General features: G+C 41.8%; 1 protein-coding gene across 1 annotated transcript; it reads left to right on the forward strand.

Moving 5' to 3' along the window:
- The first annotated feature begins 12,196 nt into the window (after window positions 1-12,196).
- On the forward strand, window positions 12,197-27,540 carry DSCC1 (DNA replication and sister chromatid cohesion 1). Its single transcript, XM_045998238.1, has 9 exons — window positions 12,197-12,498; window positions 14,637-14,805; window positions 17,468-17,602; window positions 18,634-18,724; window positions 19,874-20,012; window positions 20,713-20,765; window positions 20,950-21,104; window positions 23,497-23,645; window positions 26,427-27,540. The coding sequence occupies exons 1-9, from the start codon at window positions 12,320-12,322 to the stop codon at window positions 26,533-26,535; spliced, it is 1,179 nt and encodes a 392-aa protein (XP_045854194.1). The 5' UTR covers window positions 12,197-12,319; the 3' UTR covers window positions 26,536-27,540.
- Window positions 27,541-27,876: the final 336 nt, after the last annotated feature.

Genomic DNA, 27,876 nt, shown 5'->3' on the forward strand with positions numbered 1-27,876 from the left:
AGTGTGTATGCTGGTGGAGGTTAGGTAGGTGACCTCTCTAGGCGTTACCCGCAGAGCCCTTGCTGTGGGACTCTGGGGACAAACCAGGAGGTACTAGACCAGTGTGAAGGTATTTTTATTATATTGTCTATGCTCCAAATCGCCAGAGTAAAAACAATAACAAAATAGCTGAATAATGAACAATGAAGGATATAGGGATATACACGTCCCTGCAGGGACTGGTGAAATTAGGCATTGTTCTCGTCCCAGTCTTCACCAAAGACAGCTTCCTTACCTTATAGCGTAGTCAATAAAGAACGCTGCTGGCCTGGGAATCAGACAGACCTAGGATCCAGCTCCCACCTAAAATTTCTTACCAAAACGTGCTTAGTCCTCAGTTTCTTCCTTTACGAAATAAAAATAACTGCGGATACCACTGGTTGACATCTACCGCATGAAAGATTCGCGTGGCTCGTGCCTTGCGACTCGCAAAGTAATAAATGCAAGAATCATCAAGCCCACACATTCTGGCTTCAGAGTTGCGTTCTTAAAAGACTGCTTCTCAAAATGGGGCATATTATGGTTTTTTTCCCCCTCCTTTATGGGGAAGATGAAAGGAACTTTGATTTATACCAGATGAATGTTCTGTTATTCTGTCTCACTCAGGGTGAGAGCCTGGTATACAGGAAAACAGAGTAATGCGAATGGCAGAGGTCATTATAGTAAAGGGATATCTGTTGACATTTTATACAGATTTTTATGATTTTTGCATATATATGTCTCTGCACCTTCACGAGTAAATGTAAAATATTTTTTAAGTGAATACCATATGGAAAGACATGAAAATAAGAGGGCTGTTGGAAAGCAAATTGTCTTCAAATAATATTCTTTGTGTATTTTATACCAATTCTGCTATTCGAAAGTATTTATACTCACTATCCTTCTGGTTTATTGTATTTTATTGTTCTGTTTTCTTCTTGTCATTTATTTTAAAAAAAAGATCACTGTAGCCTTTTCCAGTATTCTACAAGATCATTACCTAACTTAATATTTACAATTCATCAAGCATTTATTCTGTGTTTTACATGGTGCTAAGCATTTTGTTTATTTTATTTACTTTACCCTCACAAAAACCCTGAGAGTTGTGTATTCTTATTGTCAGCTTACAAGTGGAAAAGCTTAAGCATAGAAAGGTGATGAGAGTTGTCTAAATTTCACACCTGGAAAGTCAGTTAGGCAGCCCTTGACCCCTGGATCTGTAGACTCTCTAGGTTATGCTCAACTGCACTCCAGAAAGAGAACAATTGTCCAACTCCCTTGTGAATTCAACAATAGCTATTAGGCAATACTTTCTCCAAAAAAAAATCTAACTTCCTTAACTTTTTAAATAAACCTATGGCAAAAATGTGGGGCAAGCGAGACATAGTTCCAAATGAATGTGGCTCTAAGAACTTCCTTCTGCATAAAGTATAAAAATCATTTAACAGAAATAGAGGTCCCAGAATTAATGAGTTTAACGGCTGGCTGTCCCTCATGTTTTAATCCTATAACAGAATATCAAGAGTTTGCAACTTTATGCTAGTTACTTACCTTCTCTGGGCCTCAATCTCCTGACAGGAATAATAATTCCTTCATTATAGGGATGTTGTGTGGTTTAATAACATTATGTAAAGTTTTCATGTATATGATGTGTTCAAAATCTGTTCTCTTTAATATCTTTATTGGTTGTAATAATAAGAAGAGGAAGAGGACAAAGGAGGAGGAGGGAGAAAGAGAGGAAGGAGAAGAAATTCTTGTCAGATACATTCCAGGAGTTTTTGGTGCAAGGCAAAACACCTTTTTTCAAAGTATCTCTAATTATTTTTTAAATTATTATTATTTAAATTATTGACTTAATTATTATTTTTGGAATTATTGTAATTATTGAAAATGAAGGAAGGAGAAGTACAGGCCTGGTCCCCCTAAATCACTTTTATTTAATGATTTTAAGCTTTCTGGAAGTGCAGAATGAAAAAAAGTAAATTATAATTAAAATTATAAATAAAATTATAAAATTAAAAATAAATTATAACACATTTCTGATTATCCATTGTTCAACAGTGTTTTATCCAAAAAGCTCAGGCTACATATTGAAAATCATCACTAGGGGCGCCTGGGTGGCTCAGTGGGTTAAAGCCTCTGCCTTCAGCTCAGGTCAAGATCCTAGGGTCCTGGGATTGAGCCCCCCATCGGGCTCTCTGCTCAGCAGGGAGCCTGCTTCCTCCTCTCTCTCTCTGCCTGCCTCTCTGTCTACTTGTAATCTCTGTCTGTCAAATAAAATAAAATCTTTAAAAAAAAAAGAAAGAAAATCATCACTATTGTCAACTGCCTTTTGTTTCTTCTTCCTTTCACTCTAGTGTTTTCCTTTAAATTTAGGCAACTTCATCTGAAAAATTAAAATTCCAAGAAATTTTTTTTTCAGAATATTTTCTTGTTGAATAGTTTATGATTAAAAAACTGTGGTAAAAAAAACTTGTACCATGAAAGTTTACAATTTTAAAAAACACCCTGACGTAAGGAAAACAAAATTCAAGTCAGGAAAACACCTTGTACTGCTCCAGTGAGAAAGAGCAGAATTGGCTTCTCTTGCTAGATGAGAAGGGTTTTCCGTGTCTGTACGTGTGAATGGGAAGGGGGAACTGGTTTGCTGTCATTGTTTCGACCTTTCTTTGGCATATGAGACTGGGTTAGAGGACAGATCCTTTTTCTTAACGTAGGGAAAGTTTGGTCTGACTCCCAAGAACGTGCAATCACCCGTGCTGAGTCCATCAGCCCTGGAGCAACTCTTCCACAACAGACTGGGATCTGCAGGTGTTGCTGGAAGAGGGATGGGCACTGACATGGTGATTAAACCAAGCGTGAAGATCTCTGAAGGGCTGAAAATTCCAACAGACCTCGGTTTGATTCCTGGCTCCATTGGGGGCAGGTTCATGAACATCTCTAATTTTTGCTCTCTTCGGTAAAGTCAAGATCATACTACTAATCCTATTTGGTTTGGGGGAGGATTCAATAACTTTTAAGGAGCACACTTCTTGCAGGTGGGAGCTATTAAATGTAAGCCTTTTCTTCCAGCTTGCCCTACTCACCTGCGTCCTGCCTTCTGGCTGTTTCTGTGCTTGGAGCCAGTGCTTCTCAAACTTTTGGGAGATGAGGGCCAGGTGTGTTTGTCCATGTGTGTGTGTGTTTTCAGTCCACTCAAGCTTGATATTTGGTAAAATACTACAGAAATGAAATTTTTTTAGGGGAAATTTTTAAAGATTTTTTTTTTTAATTTATTTATTTGACAGAGAGAGAGATCACAAGTAGGCAGAGAGGCAGGCAGAGAGAGAGAGGAGGAAGTAGGCTCCCTGCTGAGCAGAGAGCCCGATGCGGGGCTCAATCCCAGGACCCTGAGATCATGACCTGATCAGAAGGCAGCGGCTTAATCCACTGAGCCACCCAGGCACCCCTAGGGGAAATTTTTAAATGTACAAAACACAGCCCAGTTTGTCATCGTTGTGGTCAACAGACAGCAGATTGGCAAATTGTTATAAACATTCCTCTTGATGTCTGTATGTCTCAATGACTCTCAATACAGGTAAAGGTCACCCGTTGGCAGACTGCCCTTTTAGGAGTACCTGTAGGTTACTCCTAAAAGGTTAAAAGTAAGGTTAAAGGTGAGCAGCAATGTGAGAAGACGAACTTGAATAAAATGTATGAGTATTGTCAGCTCTGAAGCTTAATAACAGGTAGCTCTGGGTGGTGGTGTTCCCTCTTCGTGGACACCAGTATTGCTCCCACATGACCTTAACGATGAACTCAAATCCCACCTTCTCTGTGCTGTCTTCTTACACTGCCTCAAGCGCTCTGTTGTTCTTCCCTGTGCCTCACGTGGTATCAGAAGGTCTACGTTGCTACTCCCATGAATGGGAGTCTCTCTTCCGCAGCTGCTGCAATTTTTATTCTCTTTCCGTGGATAGAAGCAAATGGATGGGTCAGTATGAGCCTGTCTAGAAATTTCTGTTGGTAGATCTTTTAAGAAGGAAAAAATAAACGTAGAGGGAAAATAAAATGTTCGTGTGTCATCATTCACATCCCTTTTTAATATTTTAGTCGTGTTTAATCCATCTTTTCAAACATTACAAAATAAATGTGAAGTCGTTTTGTCCTCTAATCCCAGTCTGGCTCACCCCCCTCCCCCCCAACCCCCACCAAGAAGGTCTTAAAGCGGTAAGGGCATCAAAACTGCTCAATACTTTAGTCTATCCTGTCACCTAGCGGATGATTTTGCAATGACAGTAAATGATGGTGGGTCTTGTACCGGAGGACAAACCCCAAAAAAACATTTTTGGAAAAATTAGGTGGGGATTGTGGTTTGTCATGGTATTAGGAGTGCTACTGGCTTTTAGTGAGCAGAAACTAAGGATGCTAGATATTCTGATTTTCCAGGGACAGCGACCTCATAAAGAATTATCCTAAATCCTGAATGTCTTTCCTAGGTCCTGTGGGATATTCCTGCAGATGAAAAACCTGTTCCTGAACTTAGAACCTAATTTGGTTTTACATAGAAACACAAGATTTTTTTTGCACAATTTTAATATAATTCTGACTTGTCCAGGAATGCAATTATTATGTACATTGAGGAAAAAAAAAAAACTGTACTTTGCTCAGAACTTTACCAAGAAAGACTTGTTAGAAAAAATTGTTTCATTCGTTATTTGTGTGGTAAACACACTGTGAGTACAAAACACCTTTTTCAGGCTGCACTTGTTAGCGATTGCCTGTGTGGTGATTCTATGTGTGTTTGTATAGTAATATATTATTTAGCCAGATTTTAGAATGCCAAATATAAAATGAAGTGATAGCAGTATTCAGTTAACTATTGTCTTCTGTTATTCTAAAATTACTCATTATAGGGGCATCTGGGAGGCTCAGTCAGTTAAGCAATTGCCTTGGACTCAGATCATGATCCCAGGGCTCAAATCGAGCCCTGCATCAGGCTCCTTGCTCAGCAAGGAGTCTACTTCTCCTTCTTGCCCCTGCTTGTGCTCTTGCTCTCTCTCTCTCAAATAAATAAAAAAGTCTTCTAAAAATTCTTCTAATTTAAAAATTATTCATTTAAATAGTTGTAAACATCTGACCATCTCGCTACACTTTCTTTTTTTTTTTAAAGATTTTATTTATTTATTTGACAGAGAAAGATCACAAGTAGACAGAGAGGCAGGCAGAGAGAGAGGGGAAAGCAGGCTCCCTGCCGAGCAGAGAGCCCGATGCGGGACTCGATCCCAGGACCCTGAGATCATGACCTGAGCCGTAGGCAGCGGCTTAACCCACTGAGCCACCCAGGCGCCCTCGCTACACTTTCTATACTCACTCAAATGTTAAAATAGATTTTATTTTGCTATAAAGGATTTTCTTTTTCTTCCTTATACTCCAGTGTAAGAGCATCATGCTGATTTTTTTTATATGCACACTGAATTGTGCGTATGTATATTGAGAACATTGGCGGATATTGAACAGAGGAATGCCATCATCTGACTAACATTACTACAAAGATGGTTTGAGATAGCATAGGATACTCAGTTTTGTGTTTCATGAGGCAAATATATTAATGGATATTCCTTCTTTTTTCTAAGTGAGTGAATAGGGCAAAAACCGGGCCACTCTGTGAAACATGACACAATTCCACCATCTAGTGGGCAAAGTCCTGATTGTTTTATAAGCAAAGCTTCAATAGTTACTTAAAGAAGGTACAGTTAAAATTTAAACTGCTGTAGTTCCTGTAGAATTAAATACATCTTGGTGTAAATCAGAAATTCCTTATCTGAAATGATTTTAAGTAAAAACAAAGTAATACAGTTTCCAAGACACTACTTGATTCCATTTCTCCTATCTCATGAAATTATTTCTCTAAGGAAGTCTTTCTTCCTCCCTCCCTCCCTTCCTTCCTTTCCGTCTTTCTTTTTTAAAGTAGGCTCCATGCCCAACATGGGACTTGAACTCAGAAACCCGAGATTGAGATTCCCATGCCTCTACTGACTGAGCCAGCCAGGCACCCCGAGGAGGTATTTCTTTCAAGGCTTACGCTTCAAATATTGGTGAGTCTTCATTTTTTAGCTGAGTTTTGAAAATCACTGATTGAGTTCAGGGCAGGCTGCCCCCAAAACATACCTCTTTGGCATACTGCTTATTTTGAATTAAAGTTAACCTAAGAAGCAGCTGGTACAAGAAGGCCTCTCTGACCCTCCTTGGTCTCCTTAAAAGCAGGAAATAAATCTCCCCCGTGAAAGGTATCTGCACCAGGAGGTAGAGAGATCCCCTTATCACCAGAAAAGGAGTTTAGGGCCCAGAATTCACATAAATAAATCCTATCACTTCTTCACTAATTCACTACTCCAAGCTCAAACTTGATCATGTCACTTGCTTTGTCTAAAACGTAAAAATCGCTGCCGGCTTTAGTTGCTTCTTTGTATCTCGTATTTTTGTGAGCTCCCATACGTATGAATTAATTTGTTTTTCTCCTATTAATCTGTCTTATGCCAATTTAATTATAAGAAAAGCCAAAGAACCTAGAAATTTTTCCTCCCTACATCACACTCTCCATGGGCGATCTCATTTATAGGCAGTCTTGTAATCACCATATATGTATATTTAAAAGCTTTGTCTTTTAGCTCCTAGCCAGACCTTTCTTCAAACTCCCAAGTTCTAAATCCAACTTCGGAGGGTGTCCTCCCTTGTGTATTCTCAGAGCACATCAATTGCCACAAACCAGAACCAGGACTCATGATATCTCATCCCAAGTCTGTTCCTACCCTTCCTACAGCAGGTTGTAAGAGGAAATGCAGTTGCTCACACAAGAACCGAGAATCTTTGATCCTTTCCCCTCTTCTTAGTCCTTATGTCTAATCAAGTAGTCAATATTGTTCCTTGTAGCTCAAAAATTACTTTAAAAAATTTTATTTATTTATTTGACAGACAGAGATCACAAGTAGGCAGCAAGGCAGGCAGAGAGAGAGGGAGAGGAGAAAGCAGGCTCCCCAACAAGCAGAGAGCCCAATGTGGGGCTTGATCCCAGGACCGAGGTCATGACCTGAGCCAAAGGCAGAGGCTTTAACCCACTGAGCCACCCAGGCACCCCTCAAAAATTACTTCTTAAACCCAGCCACTTTCACCACTCATGTGGGCTCTTAGAGTCCAAAAAAAAAAAAAAAAAAAAAAAAAGGTAGGGAGAGACATTAAGTAATTAGACAACTAAATGTAAAATTGCAATTTACTTAAGATCTAAAAATCTCCTGCTTGGTGGGAGTCTGCTTCTCCCTCTGCCCCTCCCCCTGCTTGTGTGTGTTCTCTCTTTCCTTCTCTCTCTCTCAAATAAATAAAATCTTAAAAAAAAAAGAAACAATAAAAGACTCAGAGAGAAGAGAAGATACTAATTTAATTTCTTTGACAGTTTCACAACTTCTATTTTGCCTTTTCTACTTCAGTAATTCTGACACCGCCAGTTGAAGGAGCTAACTTGAGAGTCCGCAACTAAATGTATCATTAAAAATGGGAATGTCCTTATGTGCTATCGTGAGTGCTGTGAAGTGTGTAAACCTGGTGATTCACAGACCTGTACCCCTGGGGATAAAAATACATTATATGTTTATAAAAAAAAAAAAAGAAAGGATGAATACCCAACTTTTGTAGCAACATGGACGGGACTGGAAGTGATTATGCTGAGTGAAATAAGTCAAGCAGAGAGAGTCAAGTATCATATGGTTTCACTTATTTGTGGAGCATAAGAAATGACATGGAGGACATTGGGAGATGGAGAGGAAGGAAGTTGAGGGAAATTGGAAGGGGAGGCGAACCATAAGAGACTATGGACTCTGAAAAACAACCTGAGGTTTTTGAAGGGGCGGGGGTGGGAGGTTGGGGAACCAGGTGGTGGGTAATAGGGAGGGCATGTATTGCATGGAGCACTGGGTGTTGTGCAACAATGAATACTGTTACGCTGAAAAAATAAATAAATAAATTTAAAAATGCTATTTAAAAAAAGGGAATGTCCTTTGGAAAACGGAAATGACTTTTGACCGCTGGTTGACCATTGTCTATGAGTCATCTCTCACTTCTCTGAAAATCTTAATTATATCTAGCACAAGTCTTGGGATTTTTGCTCCATTACCTTTGTTTCCTTTGGTCTGAACTCTTTCAGCTGATGACTTTCTAGATCTCTTATTTTATGTCCTTGGTCATCCATGAATGGTGACTTCTTTTACTTTATTTATTTTTATAAATGGTGATTCTTGGTTGTCTCTCTTCAGCTTTGAGAATCTGTGTTCACCATTTCTTCACCCTCTGTTCTGCACGACCTACTGCCAGAGACTTGGGGGAAGGGGTAAAATCACACTTGAGCTTGAGTAGGAAGTTCTGCTGGTGGTTTGTCTTCCGGGAGTTTTCGCTCCCCACTCGTGGAATTCATTAGTCGCCATGCATTTCTCTGCCTTCCCATGACCGTTTTCCGCACCGCTTCGGCCAGTGGACGGAGCTGCTGCTAACTCGGTATGGGTGGACACGAGGAAGCTACCAGCTTCCCTAATCAATCACCCCAGCACATACCCCGGAACCACCTCTCAACTTCTGTATCTGGACTTGATGATCCCTGAAGCCTTTGTATACTTTATTCAGACTCATTGGTGGTTAACATTTTGCCCCACTTCCAAAATTTTCTTTGTCAATGTATTGAATGTATATTGTTTTTCAAGTGCTTGAGAATAAGAAGCAGACATCATGCTCATTTGCTCCTAAATATTTCCATGTGTATTTCCTAAGAAAAAAGACATTCTGTTATATAATCACAGCCCAATTATCAAAAGCAGGAAATGTAACATTGATTAAAAAAAAAAAAACCCAACAACCCAAAAACCTCTTACCCAGCCCACAGTCCATATGCAGATTTCATTACCGATCTCAACAATGTATTTTATAGCAGTAATTTTTCCTAGTCCGAGATCTAACCTAGGACTTTATCTTTTGGCTCCTCCCTGAATTAATTGTATTTAATTATCATGTCTCTTTACTTTTGTATAATCTCAGAAAGTTTCTCAGTTTTTCTTGTGCTTCATGACCCTGCAACTTTTTAAGAAGGATATAGGCCAGGCTTTGGGGGGTTTTTTGTTTGTTTTGTTTTTGGTTTTGGTTTTTTTTTTTTTAATAGAATGTCCCCCGACTTGAGTTGCCTGAGCTTTTCCTTACATTTAGATTCAGGTATTGTATTTTGGCAGGATTAACTCGGGATATCATATCAAAAGGCACATGATGTTCATCCCAGTGTTGGTGACGTTCACCTTGATTGCCTCATTGAGGTGATATGTCCTGTTGGTTTGCACACTGGCCCGCAGCCACGGAGGGCAAGGTGGGACCAAAGAAAGAGGCAGACCACTCCAGGGTGATAGGTGACAGTTTTTTTAAGATTTTATTTATTTATTTGTCAGAGAGAACACAAGTGGGGTGAGCAGCGGGCAGCGGGAGAGGCAAGCGGAGGGAGAAGCAGGCTCCCCGCTGACCAAAGAGCCTAATGCAGGACTTGATCCCAGGACCCAGAGATCATGACCTGAGCATGATGCTTAAGGGACTGAGCCACCCAGGCAGCCCAGTAGGTGGCAGTTTTTAATAAGGAAGGGAACCTTCTTATGAGGTTTGTCTTAGACAACAGGGAGACAAAGAAATATCAGCACCTGCACACCAGAATCTGAAAAGTTTATTGTACAGAGGCCTTGACTGGGTTCAGTTACATATACACCCAGATGGTTTCAACACCTTACCGTCTCACGGCTCTGTTCTTGGAACGGCTCCCGCTGTGGGAACGGTGGGCCAAACTTACATTCCAAATTCAAGAGAGGGGTGAGGAGGCTCCAGTCCAGCTGGAGGGTCAAATGATGATCTTGTCTTCTCAGTGCCCTCCTCCAACCTGCTCCAAGTTTACCGTTGTGAAGTGGCTGTTTTGTCTTTTGTGATTAGTAAGTATTTTTCAGGAGGATACCATGTAATTAATTAGTATTTTTCAGGAAGTTACCATGTAATTCAGGAAGATACCATGTAAATATCCTGTAAATATCCTGTTTCTCATCAAATTGTCACCTGTTAGAGTAAATAATCTTTCAAAATCTAATAATAATCTAAATAATCTTTCAAAAATCTAAATCTGATCAAGTGACACCCCTGCTTCAAATAATCCAATGATGTCCTATGCACTTTCCCTTCTTTTAGGGAACCACCACATTCCCCATTGCCCAGGTCCTACTTCCAAGAGTCTTTTTCAACTCTTCTCTCTTTCTCACTGTCCTCAGTGTCCACAAAGTTCACCCACCCTACTTTCTGAATAGTTGTTTTTTCTCCTTCTGCTTGTCCTGATTCCACAGGATCAGTTCAGGTTCTTACCAATTAGCTCTGTCCTTGTCTATTTAAATTTTCTGTCTGCTCTTACCGGTTTAAACCTTGGTTCCTAAACTGCTCTCCGAACTGCTACCTGAAAGATCTTTCTTTCTTTTTTCTTTTAAAAAAGATTTGTTTATTTATTTGACAGACAGAGATCTCAAGTAGGCAGAGAGGCAGACAGAGTACATAAATTATTGATTTAGTAATTTTATATATTATCAATATATTAATTATAATTAATATGATATATTGATAATTACTATTATTGTTAATCTCTATTAATAATAACTAATACATAACAAAAAGCTGCCATTGAAAAAATATCCTTTGCTTTCCATGCATTTTAGAATGTAGGTATTATTATCTTCTTTTTACAGACAAGGAAGTTAGAACAAGAGAAATGAAGTAAACTGCTCTAGGTCACAAAACTAGCGAGAGCAGAGTTCAGATTGAAAGCCAGGCGTGTCTGAGGCAAAGGCCAGCATTCTTCACACACTGAGCGGCTCCCACTGAACAGCGCACCTGCAATGGTTGATTCTCTTCCAATTCGTAAATTTCTCATCATGGAACCGCCTACATATTCAACATTTTTCTCCATCACAGTCCTCGCATTCAGGTGTATTAAAAAAGGTTAATGAAGGAGTAGGTCATAGGAACCAACCTTTCTGCCACCAATTAAAGCAGCTCCCGTGCCCCTGGGATGCCCTATTGCGTATAATTTCACCCAGAAGTGGAAAGAAAATGCCCGCTCATTTCCCTTGAGTTAAACCCCTCACTCACCCACCCATCTCCTTCTTTTACTTTAACCAAGGTCTGATGTACATCACTAGTGGAAAGCTCCTCCCAGGCTGCATCAGCTCCCAGGGGCAGCAAGGGTCCCAGACTGGGGCTGCAGGTGCCTGGGAGAGTTCACGTTATGCCCTTAAGAGCTACTAATGCACGTGCCTATCTGGAGGAGCTCTTCTCTTAAAACGTTGTATTCATTGTGAGATGTGGTCTGGAAGACACCACAGAGAAAGCTGCGTGAACGGCTCACACACCCTGCAGTGGCGAGTCTGTCTTTCCAGGAGACTGCAGGCCCTTTCCGGCCCCAGAAAGGAGGCTCTCCTCGGGACAGGGGACTCGGCCCCTCTCCTGACACCCAGCTCAGACCGGGTATTCAATGGATGGTTGGATCTAGTCCAAGCCATAGTCTCCCAGCTATGATGGTCCCCAGAGGCAAAGACATAAGATTCCCTGACCACGTCTACCAGGGCCTCGCTTCCAGTCCAAGTGTTCGCAGGACACCCGGCCGCTTGTTTTCAGAGCCCCAACATTGTGGGGGATGGAATCAGACTTCACTACCTCCTGCTGTGCCACCGCGGGTCAGGAGCTGGTCCTACTCGCAAAATGGGAAGAACCGGAACCACCTTAAAGGCTTGTGGTGAAGGATTTATCAAAGGAAGCTTGCGGAGTGCTTAGCATAAGGCCCGCCCCTGGTGGGGTTGGGGAGGATGAGACGATTTTGACGGCGAGGAAATGGGGGCGCCGGCTGGAAAGCGGAAGGGGTGGACGTGGGTTCCGCGCGGCGCCCGGCGAAGTGGCAGCACAGCTCCCACGGGGTCCCGCCGAGATGGCCCGGCGGAAGCGTGGATTTCCTCCCGCAGCCCCGGTCGTGCGTGGAGTGACTGGCCGCCTCGGACCTCAACCCCCCGGAGCAGCGGGGACTTTGGATCCTTCCGTGGACGCTCCGCCCCGGAAACACGCCCCCTTCACCTTGGCGCGCTTTTGGAAGGCTGTCCCTTGCTCCGGAGCTTTCCGCGGGGTCGGGCCTGCTCGCGCATCTCCGTTCTCTTTCATTAGCCCTGCGTCATCCCCCCCCCGACCCCCCACCCCGGGCGCGGCGGGACCCCCGGGCGCAGCGATGAAGCGGACCCGCGAGGAGGTGGACGCGACGCTCCAGATCGCCAAGCTCAACGCGGCCGAGCTGCAGCCCGCAGTGCACTGCCTGGCCTTCGGGCCCGGGGCCGGCGCGGCTGCCGGCGACTTCTGCCTGCTGGAGTTGGAGCCCGCGCTGTGCCAGCAGCTGGAGGCCGGGCACAGGTGACTGGCCTGCGGGGAGACACAGGACGGGGTAACTGGGCCAGAAACGCAGAGGGCTCGCAGCTGCCCGGAGGCCTCATCTCCAGCGCGTTGCCTTTCTAACGAGGGGCCCACGCCACTGCGGGTCCGTCCACTGAGCTGGACTGCGGTGATCCAGAGGATTGGCCCAGCTCGTCTGGGGGGAACACATCGGGAAATAGAACCTCGGTGAAGTTTTGGAGCCCTGAATAGTGATGTCAGGATCTGCGCTGAACACTTCGCCATTCTATCTTAAAATCCGGTGCAGCTGTCTAGTGTTTACAGAGTTCTCCTTGCCTTCCACTTATATTCCACTATAAGTAGGTCGGACTGTAGGGAATGAGTTGAAAGCCGTTCTACAGAGTTGGTCATTGTGGGAGGCCTCCAAAAGCGGACTCGCGTGGGGCCATTTAATGGAAATCTGAAGCTGTTTTTCATTTTGGGTCAGCTACACATGGGCTGCAAAACCATGGATTAAGAAACACAGAGGAGACATCTAGAGAGTCATTCAACTTTGTGCACTCCCAGCTTCTGGAAAAGGAGTTAGGGGCTCTGGTTTGCTTCTCTTCTGCAACACCCCACCTCCAACACCTGTATCTTATAAGGTTGTTCTCTTGTAGATTTCTTTAACTTGAACTCTTCAGGCTTTCAGTTTTTACATTTATTCGTCTGACGCTGTTATAATTAACGGGCCGTCTGCAGATGCTAGCCGCGAAGGATCCTTAAGGAAGCCTAAGCGGAGTCTCATTCATTGGTTTTCATTCCAGCTGAGTTGGGGGCGGGTTGGGGCGGAGTCTAAGAAAGGACTTCAGGTGTGCGGACTTTGCTTTTATCCGGTTACAAATCATCCACTTGGCAGTCCAGAAGGACTAAGAAATGCGTGTTTTAAAAACTTTTTTTGCGAGGGGACGGGTAGTTGCTTTAAACAAAATATTGAAGCATGGGGCGCCTGGGTGGCTCAGTGGTTTAAGCCTCTGCCCTTGGCTCAGGTCATGATCTCAGGGTCCTGGGATCCAGCCCTGCATCAGGCTCTCTGCTCAGTGGGGAGCCTATTTCTCCCTCTCTCTCTGCCTGCCTCTCTGCCTACTTGTGACCTCTCTCTCTGTCAAGTAAATAAATAAAATATTTAAAAAAAAAATTTAAAATATTGAAGCATGGATAGTGCAAAGGGGAAATAAGTGTTGAAGAGTGGGTACTTGGGGCTTACGTGTTTTTAGCACTAGGAAACTAAAAAAAACCACTTATTTTCACTTAAATTAAGTCTTTAATTTTAAAAAGCATTACACATTCTTCTATTTCAGGATTTGTTTTTATTTCTTTAAAAGAGGTGAATAGTGTAGAGGAGGGTTAACCTTTTATAAACAAAACTGCTAGAGCCTATGCCCTTGTTGTCAATGCCATCGTCTTTGTCCTTAGCCTTTCTTCTTCCTAACTTCTGTCCTTCCCGTCCTCTTCTGGCTCTTTCCCACCCGTGAGCCTTTGCCAGAACTTATTTACTGCAGTTTGTAAAAACATGCTTTTCCTCTTTTTTCATTCAGCGTTGCAGTTCTCTTTATAAAGTCCCAATTTCTTTGCAGCAGAGCTGATGGGTAGGTTAGGGTGTGCGGCTTTGATAGTTATGGGGATATTCAGAACAAAACTAGAAGAACCACTCTTAGGTGGGTACCAGGACCAAGAGCATGATGATTGTCTGGGAGCCTATTAGAATTCTGGGTCCCATCCCAAACTGGAAGATTGGGATTCAGTTTTTTTTCTGTTTTTCTTTTTAAAGATTTTATTTATTTATTTGACAGAGAGAGATCACAAGTAGGCAGAGAGGCAGGCAGAGAGAGAGGGAGAAGCAGGCTCTCTGCTGAGCAGAGAGCCCGATGCGGGACTCCATCCCAGGACCCTGAGATCATGACCTGAGCCGAAGGCAGAGGCTTAACCCACTGAGCCACCAAGGCGCCCAGGATTCAGTTTTTTAACAAGATTCTTGGGGTGGGGGGAGTGCAGGGACAGACAGAGCCTCAAGACTTAATTTTATTCTACAAGCCTAGAGGATTTTGGAACCGCTTATGATGAAGATGTCTGTTGGTGTCTCAGTAAACCATGTATTTTCTCTTCCCATTTTCCTGCAGTCTTGTGATTCGGGGTGACAAAGATGAGCGGGCTGTCCTGTGCAGTAAAGACAAAACGTACGACTTGAAAATAGCGGACACTTCCAATATGTTGCTTTTTATTCCTGGCTGTAAAACTCCCGACCAGCTGAAGAAGGAGGAAACGCACTGTAACATTATTCACACTGAGGTACTGGTCTCTGCCTTCTAATTTATTTGAGAATCACAACACCTGTGCTAATACTGCTTTTAATTAAAACTAGGTATGGGGGCACCTGGGTGGTGCCTGACTCTTGATTTTGGCTCAGGTCATGATCTCAGGGTCCAGCGCTTGAGCTCAGCGGGGAGTCTGCTTGAGATTCTCTCCTCTCCCTTCTGTCTTTAAAATAATAAATAAATAAATTTTTGAAAAAATCTCTAGTATAAATCACAGGGGATCTGAAAAGTTCTCTAATGCAATTTAAAATGTCTCGGCAGGGGCGCCTGGGTGGCTCAGTGGGTTAAGCCTCTGCCTTCAGCTCAGGTCATGATCTCAGGGTCTCTGGGATCGAGCCCCGTATCGGGCTCTCTGCTTGGCAGGGAGCCTGCTTCCTCCCCTCTCTGGCTGCTGCTCTGCCTACTTGTAATCTCTCTCTCTCTCTATCTGTAAAAAAGAAAAAAGAAAAAAAAAAAGTCTCGGCATTGTTCGGAGTCTTGTGAAGTTGGCTTATTTTTCCTATTGAAATTTTAAGTCATAGACAAGATGACCATTTTCTGCAACATGGAAAGTTTGTGATTAGGTGATGTGGTCTAAAAGTTTTACCTATTTTTAGTGAGTCTTGCTGGAGATATGTTTTGAAAGGAGGCTCCCTTAAGCCACAACTAAGGCTTTAAGTAATGTTTACGAGGTAGAGAAACGAAGAAATTTGAATTTTTGAGGCAGGTGTGTTTCTCACCTTTGAAGTTGGTTTAACTCATTACGGCCTCTAGCCATGCATAATAAATTCTTAATTATCATGGAGACTACTGATGACTGATACCAAATAGAAGTTTCCATCCTGTCTAGATTATTACACATGTCATGATCAAAACACAGCCCTTAATTCTCTTGGAATGACTTTAGCCAACTACCGCCTAAGAATTGGAATAGAAATAAGGGAAAATATTGGGAAATGTCAATGATTCCTGATGTTGCTAGAAAAGAATAACTTCTAGTAAATTTTCCTTTTTTGGGGGGTGGGTGGGTCTGTACTTCAATTGTAATTAACTAGAAATATGGGCAGTTCAGTCTTTTGTAAAAGATGTCATTTTTTCATCATGTACCTGTTTTGTAGGTGTTTTTGCAGGTGTATAACGAAGTAGGAGTACCTCTGAGCTCTGTTAAGAGATTTCTGTGCATTGAGACCGAGGATGCACAAAGTGTATCAAAGTGTAACAAAGATCTACCAACTGAAGTTTTTTTTGTTTTAAAGATTTTATTTATTTGAGAGAGAAAGCACATGTGGAGTCGGGGGAGGGACAGAGGGAGGAGGGAGAAGCAGAAGCAGACACAGCACTGAACAGGGAGCCCGTTGCAGGGCTCAGTCCCAGGACGCCAGAATCTTGAGCTGAGCCAAAAGCAGACATTTAACTTACTGAGCCACCCAGGTGCCCCAAGTTTTAAACCGTGGTTGCACTTCAGATGCCTGGAAGGGTTAGGTGAGGAATGCCTATGGGCAGAGCAGGCTGCTGCTGATCAAATGTTAGTGGATACCAGTCTGTGCAGTAATAGAGAATGGTGGGGTCTTGGGCAAATTGAAAAACACTAGTCCCGCATAGGTGGGCAGCCTCAGCATGGCCTTGTGGGAAAGCAGGCCCAGAGCTGCCCAATCTTCTGACTTCCTGTTTTTAAGTAAACCTTGAAATTTGGATTCTGGGAGAAAAATCTCCTCTAATATTTCCACATGGACAACTAATTTCAATTCCATAGTGACTATCCCTCCTGGACAACACAAAGCAGACACCAACATCTGTGCTTAGGATATAGCCAGCAACCCATCCGTTTGTGAACTGTGGATGAAACCCATCTTTTTGGTTTGGTCCTTAGGCTCCTCCCTTGGAATCCTTGGATTCAGCAGCATCCCCATCACTTGTCAATCAAGCCTTGTACTAGCTTGAAAGTAGAAGCATCCTTGACCTTGCATTTTGGAAGGCACCCTGCAGATAATCCAGTGCGGCCTTCTCTCCTTACTTAAGTGAACCACTTAATCGGACACCTACTAGGCGCTAGGTACTGGGCGTCCCAGAGGTAGGAAGGGGTAGCAGATACTCACCCATCCAGTAGCCACTGTCAACGGGATTGGTTGGAGTGATGAGCCTCTTGCTGTTTCACAATAAGGAATTAGCAGCATTCTTGCATTAAAGTCTCTCTTCCTTCACTTTCTGCTAGATTTTGATACCATAAGCCACATAGAGCAAGGAAACTCCCTCTCTCTTTTAACATCCCTTCATTATTTGAAGACTGTGATCACGTCTCTATTTTTTGTTTTCCAGCCTGAAAATACTCATTTTCTATTGTGTCCATCAGGTTTATAGAACTGTCCCCCCGGTCATTTCTTTTCTGGGCATACACCCTAGTTTCCAGAGTACATTTGAGCTACTGACCTCAGTGAGTGGCTCACTATGTTGGCAGTGTCTTCTTAACTGGGGTTTGAAAAGATGTTTCCTGAATATACCCATCCATTTGGTTGAGATGGCTGGAGGAGGCCTTCTCAACAGAAAGGAGATTACTGGCTCTTTTTTATTCTTACTGAGAGCAGGGGAGTTGGTTGAAATTTTGTATGAAATTTTCTTTTAGAAAGGCTCCTGGAAGGTTATATATTTATATTTTCTAGATCTTTGGTTTTTCTAATAATTATTGGGAATTAAGAAGATGCAGGCCTAAATTAAAGAAGCTAAAGAAACTTTTGATGGAAAATACTTATGAAGGACCCGACAGTCAAAAAGAAAAGGATTCAAATCATTCAAAAGTAAGACTTATTTTCATTTTTTTCTTTGAAATTTACAAAATAGAAATATAATTAGAGCCACTTAATGGCGACATTCTTACTTTTAGTGTTTATATTATGAAAATTTCGAACATACCCCAAAGCAGAAGACCCCGCCATATATTCATCACTTAGTTGAACATTTATCAATATGTTGTCAATTTTGTGGCTTCTGTCTCTGCTTCGTCCCACCTTTTTTTTTTCCCCTCCTTTTTCTGGAATACTTTAAAGCAAATGCTAGATATCATGGTGTCATTTACATAGCTGAAAACGTCACATGTTCCTAACTATGGAATACATTTTTTAGAAGGTTATTTTTATTTTATTAAAAATACAATTAGGGGCTCTTCAGGAAAGACATTATGGAAATGGAAAGTATTCTTACTCTCATGTGAGAATTCGTTGATTCCTGAAAGTATGGAAAATATTTACAAGCTAAGTAAAAAATATTCTCAAGTTTTTAATGTAATTCAAAATTATAGAACTGTACGGGCATTCTGAAGACCGTATTTATGTTCTCGTTTTCTTCATTGACTGATTTTTTTTTTCTTTTTTTCTTTTTCTTTTTTTCCTGTAGACCGGATAGTTCACTCATTTTAAAGCACCTTTAGTTCAGTGTCTTTAGGACATATACAGAGTTGTGTGGTCAGTCGCCACGTTGACGTTCAGAACACATTCATCACCCCAAGGAAACCCCGCACCTCCTACTTTTAACTTATGTTCCAATCTTACTTTTACCTACTTCCCTCTCTCACTCAGCCCTAGGTAACTTTTTTTTTTCTTTTTGGCATCTTAGCTATGAAACTATGGCTAAATTCAACATCACAAAGATCGATCCTATATTTTCTTCTTAGATTTCATGTAATAATCATTACGTTATCAGAAGAAATTGAGCTATGTATAAATATTGTCTTAATTTGTTCTATGTATTTATTCTCCCAAATTCAGTAAGTCTAAAAAATATTCTTCAAAGGCCTTAAAATGTTTTTTGTTTTTTTTTTCCCTTGTTTCAGTATACAACGGAAGATTTGCTTGATCAAATTCAGGCAAGCGAGGAAGAAATAATGGCCCACTTACAAGTTCTAAATGCCTGTGAGATTGAAGGTAGCATTACTTACCATAATTATTAAATGGGATTATCATGTAAGAAAGAAATTTATGGACATTTTCATCCCACTGCATACTATCTATTTAATTCTCTTTTGGTCTTAAAGCGTAAAGGTTAGGCTTAGGGTTAAAAAAGATATACTTACCTTTTTGGATGGGAGGTAGAGGCTACATGTCAGGTTTACATGAAGAGGTCCAACCGACTGGTGAGTCCAGCCACTTCTTACAGCGCTTTTTCCTTGAGGCACAGTTGATCCTAAGCCTTGGAAATAAAGTTTCAAATTATGGATGCCTGCCGTTAATTGCTATGGTATAGGAGTACCATGAATGTTGAGGTTAGAAACCAATGGATTTTAATGCCACCCTCTGCATTTTTCACTTCTTGCATGGGGATGGATAAAATTTTGGTATGTGTTGAGGGGCTCGTAGTTTATTCCTGGCTTTTTCTCAGATTGACATCACACACCCTCTTTTCTAAGGTCGCCTTTATTTTTTCAGGATAGCAATAGTAACATTCTCCCTTGGAAATGGTGGATTTGTGCCTGATTTGTTTCTTCAGGGGGGATGGTAGTGCCTTCAGTGATCAGTTGGCATTTTGTGATCTTTCTCAGGAACAGGGAAAGTATCTTGATGCCCAACCTTTATCTTGCCATTGATTCATTTCGTACCTCTGAGTCTGTTGACTCTTGAGTGACCTGGGCCCCTTTATGAGCACGAGAACATCTCTGCAAGACAACTAGAGGAGAGTTACAGCCATGCCAGTGCCCCAGAGTGGAAATCACTATGTGGGATATCCAACCTACAACCTTTGCCTTGTTCGTACAGTGTTCTAATGAAATCACCAAACCAGCTACAGGTTTCCGCATTTCCATTTAGATTGACAAGATTGCTCTGAACTAATTATTAAAGCACTTGAAAAAATCAGTGTCATAGGTAAGGTACTTTTAAAAAACCACTTGGGTTTCCCTCAGACATAATTCGTAATGATGAGGAGAAAAGCATAAAAAGAAGTGTGGCTTCTAAAGAAAGCTAAGATTTCTAGTGTCTCTTTTGTGCTGGGCAAGAGCACACTGCTTCTTCATCAATCTATTAGCCAATTAATTTGCTTACAATGTCCTTTGTAACTATTACTTTGGGAATTTGTAGGTTATTGGAGGCTTCTTGAATTTGATTATGAGATGAAACTTCTGAATCATGTAACTCAGCTTGTGGATTCTGAATCTTGGTCTTTTGATAAAGTTCCTTTGAATATTTGCCTTCAGGAACTTGGACCCTTGGAGCCAGAGTGAGTATTTTAATCACTGTCCCTCCAAACTTGCTTTAAGGAAAGAAAATTATTTCCCAGAATGGAACTAAATACAGGGTATAGACTATTAATATTTTGATGTCTTACAGAAATTTAAAAAATAATATAACCAGGAAGGACTTAGGAGTTGTAGTCACTGGGCTGAATAAATGTCCATCATCTCTGTGTTTTTTGTTTTTTTTTCCTCCCTTAAAAAATACAAAGACAGGGGCACCTGGGTAGCTCAGTGGGTTAAGCCTTTGCCTTTGGCTCAGGTCATGATCCAGGGCCCTGGGATGGAGCCCTGCATCAGGCTCTCTGTTCAGCTGGGAGTCTGCTTCCTGCCTGCCCCCCTCCTTGGCCTGCCTCTCTGCCTGCTTGTGATGTCTGTCAAATAAATAAATAAAATCTTAAAAAAAAAAAAGCCCTACAATACATAATGATGCTTCAGCTATCTTATGATAATAAATGTATGCTCACATAATTCTTAAAAAAAATGTTTAGTATGGGCCTGGCATGTAGTAGCTTTCCAGTATATTTTACTTAGTTCCTACTATAAAAATGTTACTTGGCAACCAACATCACTTAGTATGTAAAATCTCAATTTTGTATCTTAAGTTTTTAGTTAGCAATGGTGTTTAAGATACAATGCCTAAAAACGTATTGACAACTTTTCAAAGGAGTGTTTTAAATTTTTCAGGGCAATGATTGAACACTGTCTTAAATGTTACGGGAAGAAATATGTAGAGGAAGGTAAGATTTGGAAAATATTTTAACTTGTCTGTGTTCACATTGGTACACCTTTCTGAAATGTGCCCCTAGGTTTGTGGGAGGTGAGTTGGGTGTAATTTTTCCTGAGAAAATTGCACTGGGGAAAAAGAAACCGGAGTAGTGCTTTGAATGGTCAGAAGACCATAGAAAACGACCTTTTCCTTAGGTGACGTTTATTTTGCACTGAGTGCTGATAAAATTTGCAGAGCAACAGCACAGATGCTCCTTCAGAATGCAGTGAAATTTAACCTGGCTGAGTTTCAAGAAGTGTGGCAACAGAGCGTTCCAGAAGGAATGACAACGCGGCTCGATCAGCTCAAGGTGAGGTTAGCGGTGGGGATTGCTGCCGTAACGCATTACTGGGTGACGTGAAATCTTTATTGCCACTGAGTTGGGAGCTACTTGATTTTCCAAGCCACCGTTTCCATTAGGAGCCGACGATGCATTCAGTCCGTAACTGCTTTGAGAATGTTTCTATAGCCTCTGTGAGGTCCTTCAGGCCTCTGCTTCCCGCCCCTGGTGTATTTCATCTTTTGCATTTGTCTTCCCACCAGCACGGTTGGAACCCAAAGTGCCATATTTATGTGGCTGTAAAGAGCGCTGGTGTCCCTCCGATCCATTCTCTGCAGTGCTGCTAGAATGACTTGGAAAATGCCCGTGGATGAGACGAACGTCATGCTTAATGATGTAATGGTTGCCTGTAGCATTTAAGATAGAAAATCCAGGAGGGCGCCTGGGGGGCTCAGTCGGTGAAGTGTCTGCCTTCTGCTCAGGTCATGGTCTGAGGGTCCTGGGATTGAGTCCCACATCAGGCTCCCTGCTCAGCGGGGAGTCTGCTTTTCCCTTTTCCTCCTCCCCTACCTCCTTGTGCGCACATGCATGCTCTCTCTCTCTCAAATAAATAAATAAAATCCAGGACTGGTATCTTGGCCTGCAAAATGCTTCATCATCCCCCTGTGGCTCCATCTCCTCCTCCTGCTCACTGCATTCCAGCCTTCTTTCAGGTTTTTAAGATCTTCAAGCTCTCTCCCACCTGAGGACCTTAAGACAAGGCTTTTTGTTCTAGAACAACCTTTGTTGTAGTTTTGCCTTGCCACCTCCTATTCCTCTTTGAGTCACTCCCTCAAGGAGGCTTTTCTTTTCTCTAAGAGAAATGTCTCCTGTTGACTTGGCCCGAACACCCAATATTTTTCCTTCATGGGACTCACCGCTTAGCTCTGGGAAAATATTCAATTATGTGAGTTTCCCACTCTCCGTGGTGATAGAATTTTCTTCACTGTTGCTTGCTAATAGTGTCGTGTATGCTCAGTATTTGATACAGCGTGAAAGGATTTGCTCAATATTGAGAGTTCCTATTATGTCCAGGAATCATGCTAGACGCTGAGAAGATGATGTCACATGCCATCAGGGTCCTCAGCCTGGGCTCTGGCAATGGGGGTGCCTCTGACATGCATAAATCCTTTCTTATAATGTAGCATGATCTGTGTCATGGGAAGGGTGTGTACAAGGTGTTATGGGAGCAAAGGAAAGGGACTTATGCATCTCACTGACTGGTTGATCAGGGATGAATTCCTGAAGGCATGGCTGTTTGAGCTGCCGAGTTTGAAAGGATGAACTATGAACTCTCTAGATGGAAGGGCAGGGATGAGGACCCCGGAGAGCGTGTTCCAAGGCATGGAGAGAGAGAAATTGGGCACTATTGGTAGAGATGCATGACTAGAATAAAATGTGCTGGTGAATCAGTGAGGGACACTAGGGTCTGTGCAAAGGGATAGAAAGTTCTTGGGGGCCTTTTAGTGACATCAGAAGAGAAGAGCTACCTGATGAATTTTGCCTTTTGGAAAGAACACTGTGACACTGAGGATGTTTGGATGGAAGGTTGGCTAGATTATGATAACGGAGAAATCTCCAGGCTCTCTACAGTTACATACTCCTAATGAAGAAAGTACTGGCTAAAGAAATTAGGTGATGAGGAATGGTTAAGGGAAATGTTGAGGCCTTAAAATCTATAGGATTCAGTGATCACATAGGTATGGGGTTTGAATAATGGAATCTAGGATAATGCCCAGATTTTGTGGTTTCCCAGGATAATGGGACTAGAGCAGTTTTGAGTATCAAATGAGTTCTTAGATAGGTTTGGGTATAGAGTTCTTGCCCTCAGAAGAGTAATTTGAGTTGAAGATGCATGTGTTACTGTCATTAGCAAGTAGTGTTTGCAGTCTGGGGTTAAGTCGAGGTGAGTTGAGGCACCCAGGACAATGACATTGAGCCAAGTTGAGGTATCAGGGTAGGAGCTGAGGGAACTGCAACACTGAGTTAGGAAGAAAATAATAAGACGATGATGTCAGTGATGGCGATTCAAAGAGGGAGGAAACAACATTAATAAAGAAAACAAGGCTAGCAAATCCAAGGAAGGGTGCCCCTAGATTTGGCAATGAGAGATCATTGGTGACTTTGAACTAGAGCCATCCTGATAAATCGAGCAACGGAAGTCAGATTGTAGAAGGGAAAAAGAGAATTCACCATTTAATGGCGCTCTTTTTATGGAAAGGGCTATTGAGGGTCTCTCCTAGAGGAGGTGGAAGTTTGTGGAAGTTTCACGTAGCTGACATCTTGAGCGGCTTGGGCTCAGCCAAACCTAAAGGTGTGAGCTTTATTTAGAGACTAAACCATTATTCTAACTGCCCTTTTTCATTTCATTTTTTTAAAACAGGGTTTAGCCTTGGTGGATAGACACTCAAGACCAGAAATCATATTTTTGCTAAAAGTAGATGATTTGCCTGAGGATAATCAAGAACGTTTTAACAGTCTATTCTCTCTAAGGGAAAAGTGGACGGAAGAAGACATTGCTCCATATATTCAGTAAGTAACTTACCGAAGTGGATTTCGAGGGTTCTTTTCTCTTCTCTTTTTTTTTTTTTTAAAGATTTTATTTTATTGATACACAGAGATCACAAGTAGGCAGAGACACAGGCAGAGGGAGAGGGGAAGCAGGCTTCCCGCTGAGCACAGAGCCCGATTTGGGGCTCGATCCTAGGACCCTGAGATCATGACCTGAGCCAAGGCAGAGGCTTAACCCACTGAGCCACCCAGGAGCTCTTGACGGTTCTTTTTATAAAGAGTAGCATAGGGGTTTTAGATTTATTATTAAGAATTTTTTTTTTTTTTAAGTATTCCCTGAGGACATAGCTTCCTTTGAAGTGGCCCTCTTCTCCGTCATTCTTCACCTCTGATCCCAGAGGTGGGAATGTGTTGTCTTTCTTCCTCATGCTGCCTCTAAAACCACTTCTCTGCCCTCCTCCCTGCAAAACTGCAGCTCTTTGAGGCCCAGTCAGACTACTTGCCCCACTATGGCTCTAAAGCAGGCCCTCTCGCTGACGGACACCCCCCCCTTTCCCGCTGTCTCACTTTAACATTTCCTGTAGATGCCAGATTGCAGGAGAATGACCTAGCTCGTTGGTCACTGTTTACAGGACTCAAATCTCAAATGTACTAATGCGGCCACCTCTTCACTGTGTCTTAGCTCTCCTGTCCTCTCTTTACCCAGGCTGGACTTAGAAACAGATAAGAAAAGACAAGGACAACGTCTTTCCTACCATTAAATCTGCCAGCCTCCTTGGATTATGTCTGCACAAACGCCCTTGCAGTCGTTCCTCTAGAATGCATGAACCATCCCTGTTCCTAAGGCCAGTCCTTCTTCTGCACTAGATCCATCACTCGCCTTATTTTTTTAAATACTTTTTTTTTAAAGATTTTATTTATTTATTTGACAGATGGAGATCACAAGTAGGCTGAGAGGCAGGCAGAGAGAGAGAGAGAGAGAGAGGAGGAAGCAGGCTCCCTGCTGAGCAGAGAGCCCGATGTGGGGCTCGATCCAGGACCCTGGGATCATGACCCGAGTGGAAGGCAGAAGCTTTAACCCACTGAGCCACCCACGCGCCCCATCCCTCTGGCCTTATTAAAGACGTACATCCTCTAGTTATCTCTGTCCCCCCTTTTATTATTGATGTCTCCCTACCTGCTGGATTATTCCCATCAACATATGGTATTCTGTACTATTGCTCATTTTAAAAAACAACAACCTACTGGACCCCACACCTTCTGCTCTGTTTCACAAGAAATTCCTTTTAAAAGTTTGGGCACTCATTTCTGCTTCTTTTGTCTCCCATTCTTTCCTTAACCTGTTGGCATCTGTCTTTCTACATTTCAGTGGTCAACCGTCCATTCTTATTTACTTGGCCTCGTAGAACTGTTGGACACTGTGCACCATTTTCTACTTGAAGCTCACCGTTTTTGTCCCTTCTCTCCCAAGGCAGCTCCTTCTCTGTCTCTTGCTCAGATGTCCTGGTTCTTTCCAACCTTTAAATGCTGGTGTCCTCTGGGACTGTTCGTGAACATCTGCTTTTCCATTTGTACCTTTTTCCTTGGTGCCCTCATCTAGACCTGGATTTAAACTTAATGACTTCCTAATTTTATCTTCATATTTGATCTTTTTCCTGAGTTCCAGTTTCTCTTACCTGGCTGTCTACTGAACATGTCCACTCGGATATCTAAGAGGAGTTTCAAACCAGACATGCTCACAACAGAACTGTGGTTCTGCCTTGTCCTAACCCTGTCTTCCATCTCTCAGTAACATGACCACCATTAATCCAGTGACTCAAGCAAAACATCTGGGAATCATACTTGTCTTTTTTCTTCTCTCACTCTCTGGTTCAAACTAGGAGCAAATCCTAATGGGTCCTCTAGGACCTGCCTCTGAATTGGTGTCCCTACTTCTATTTTTCCCTCTTCTCCTGTCCCACGCTTCAGACTTTTTATTTTGGAAAATTTTAAATGTCCAGAAGTGACAATATAACATAGTGAATGCACCAGGTGCTCACCACTTAGCTTCCATAATCATCAACTCATTGCCTCCATTATTTAAAGCTTAGGTCACTTCTGCTTTTACATTCATGAAAACCCTCCTAGTGACTTCCCTTTATACTTAGAATTCAATCACAACTGTTCCTTTTCATGTTCTTTAAAGCCTGTATGACCTTGCTGTTGCTCCCTTTTCCAGCTCCTGTCCCTTCATTCTTTCTTTACCTCATACATTCCAGTCCTTCTCCTCTTTGGGGTCCAGAAGATGAAGCTAAAGTTCAGGGACGGTGGGTAACATAGATAAGCAGCCACAGGTAGCCTGGGACCCAGGGTCTCTGTCTAGACCCTCCTATATTGCATGGCTTGTATTTTTAATTTGGAGACTTGTGATACAATGGGGGAAAGAAATTGGACTTAGAAGTCATGCAGACCTGGCAGCAAAGTTTGGTTCCATCCTTGACTACCTGAGTTCCATATCTAATGTGGGGTTAAGTAATACATTACTGTTACTCTTTCTGTGGTTAAACGAGGTAATACATTACCTAGTTCAATTAAGGCTTAGTAACACTCCGTACCCTGTCTCTCCCACAAATACATATCCTTATGCTTGTTGGAAAGATGGATATAGGTAAGAGAGATATAAATAACTAGCACCATGAGTATAGTATATACATATATATGAATATGGTATATATATAGTACATATATAAATATAGTATATACATATATGAAAATAGCTAGCACTATGAACATTCATGCTATTCATTTTTTTTTTCCCCACAGAGATTTGTGTGGAGACAAGCAAACCATAGGTGCATTGCTCACTAAATATTCTCGCTCGTCAATACAAAATGGTGTTAAAGTTTACAATTCAAGAAGACCCATTTCTTAAAAGAACAACAGTCTGTTCTTTGGGACTGAAGTTGCTTCATAAAGTTGATGGTTATAAGAAAAAGATTCTTGCATATATTTGTATTTCAGATTTAAAAAAACATAGTTTGAAATGTTTTTCTTCTAATCCTAAGTGTTTTGAAACTACAGCTCTTTTTCCCTTAAATGAAATAGGACATTTCTTTATCTTTCAAGTTATTTTTTTATTATGCATACAGTGAAATTAAACAAGGACAAAAGTGTTTTCTATATTTAGTATACCTCGAGTCTATATGGTTTTATTTATAGAAAAGTGTTGGCCTTTTTTATATTTAAAATTGCATTCCTTTAATTAGGATTTGACATCCTAATAATTAACAAATTTAAAGGCTTTTTCCAGAGAACTAAATAGTAATACTTTCCTAGAAAAACTATTTGTTCACTAAAATGTCATTTCTCAAGTAATTTCCCCTCTATTTTCAACATCCCACCAAGACAGTCACTAGATCCTCTGTTATCAGATGAGTCATTTACATTGATGAAGTTGGCTTGGTAATAGCTGCTATGTTGCCTGGCTGATGTCCATGTGAAATGGGTCTGATCCTCAATCTTACATGAAGAATACTAATAGAGCAATTTATAATCCTATAATGGAGAAAACAGAAACTGCTAATACTGGAAAACTACAAGTAATGTCTAATGGGTTTTGGAAAGCTTGATAAAATGCCTTTATAGCTTTATTTTCCTGATTTGTATTCATTTAGGCCAAAGTTCAAATTAATTTTAACTTAGCTAATAAGCTTGTCACCAGGACAGTATGAGGGGTTAGGCGAAAGATAACTGATCCAAGTTTAAAAAAAAAAAAATGTTAATGGGTAATCCACGATTACCTAACCAAGATTTGACTGTTACTGAAATTTGCAACTGTTTTATTCTCTTGTACATGAACTGCACATGTCGATGATTTCAAAATATTTGTTTTTTCAATAAATGTTTTGTATCTATATGCGATTATTTAAAAATAAATATTGAGGCAGCAGTACCTAGTGAGGCCTCTTAAATCTGAGTTAGGACTACCTGGGGTTTAATTAACATGTCTCACAGCTACAGTCACTGGGACCCAATGAGTTCATCCTGTCCCTTCACACAGCAAACCCGCGGGACCCTCTTCTGGTTTCATGTATCCCTGGTTCTAAGACACCCCCCCCCATTCACCGCCCCGCTCTTCCCCAACCATTATATATTTCCTAATTTTTAACCGTTGGCTTCCAAGTGCCGGGAAAAGCAAAGGCTAAACCCCCAACGTGATCTCGCAAGCTCCACCCACCGGCACAGAACTTCCGGCTCCCGCCCTCGGCGCCGT

This window comes from Meles meles, chromosome 1, assembly GCF_922984935.1.
Source record: "Meles meles chromosome 1, mMelMel3.1 paternal haplotype, whole genome shotgun sequence".
NCBI classification, from domain to species: domain Eukaryota; kingdom Metazoa; phylum Chordata; class Mammalia; order Carnivora; family Mustelidae; genus Meles; species Meles meles.

What these genes read in the sequence shown, in the direction of transcription:
- DSCC1 (XM_045998238.1), top strand. Translation starts at nt 12,320, where the DNA reads ATGAAGCGGACCCGCGAGGAGGTGGACGCGACGCTCCAGATCGCCAAG. An exon ending in AAATGCCTGTGAGATTGAAG is followed by an intron (nt 18,725 to 19,873) that starts GTAGCATTACTT and finishes GGGAATTTGTAG; the next exon opens with GTTATTGGAGGCTTCTTGAA. An exon ending in CGCGGCTCGATCAGCTCAAG is followed by an intron (nt 21,105 to 23,496) that starts GTGAGGTTAGCG and finishes TTTTTAAAACAG; the next exon opens with GGTTTAGCCTTGGTGGATAG.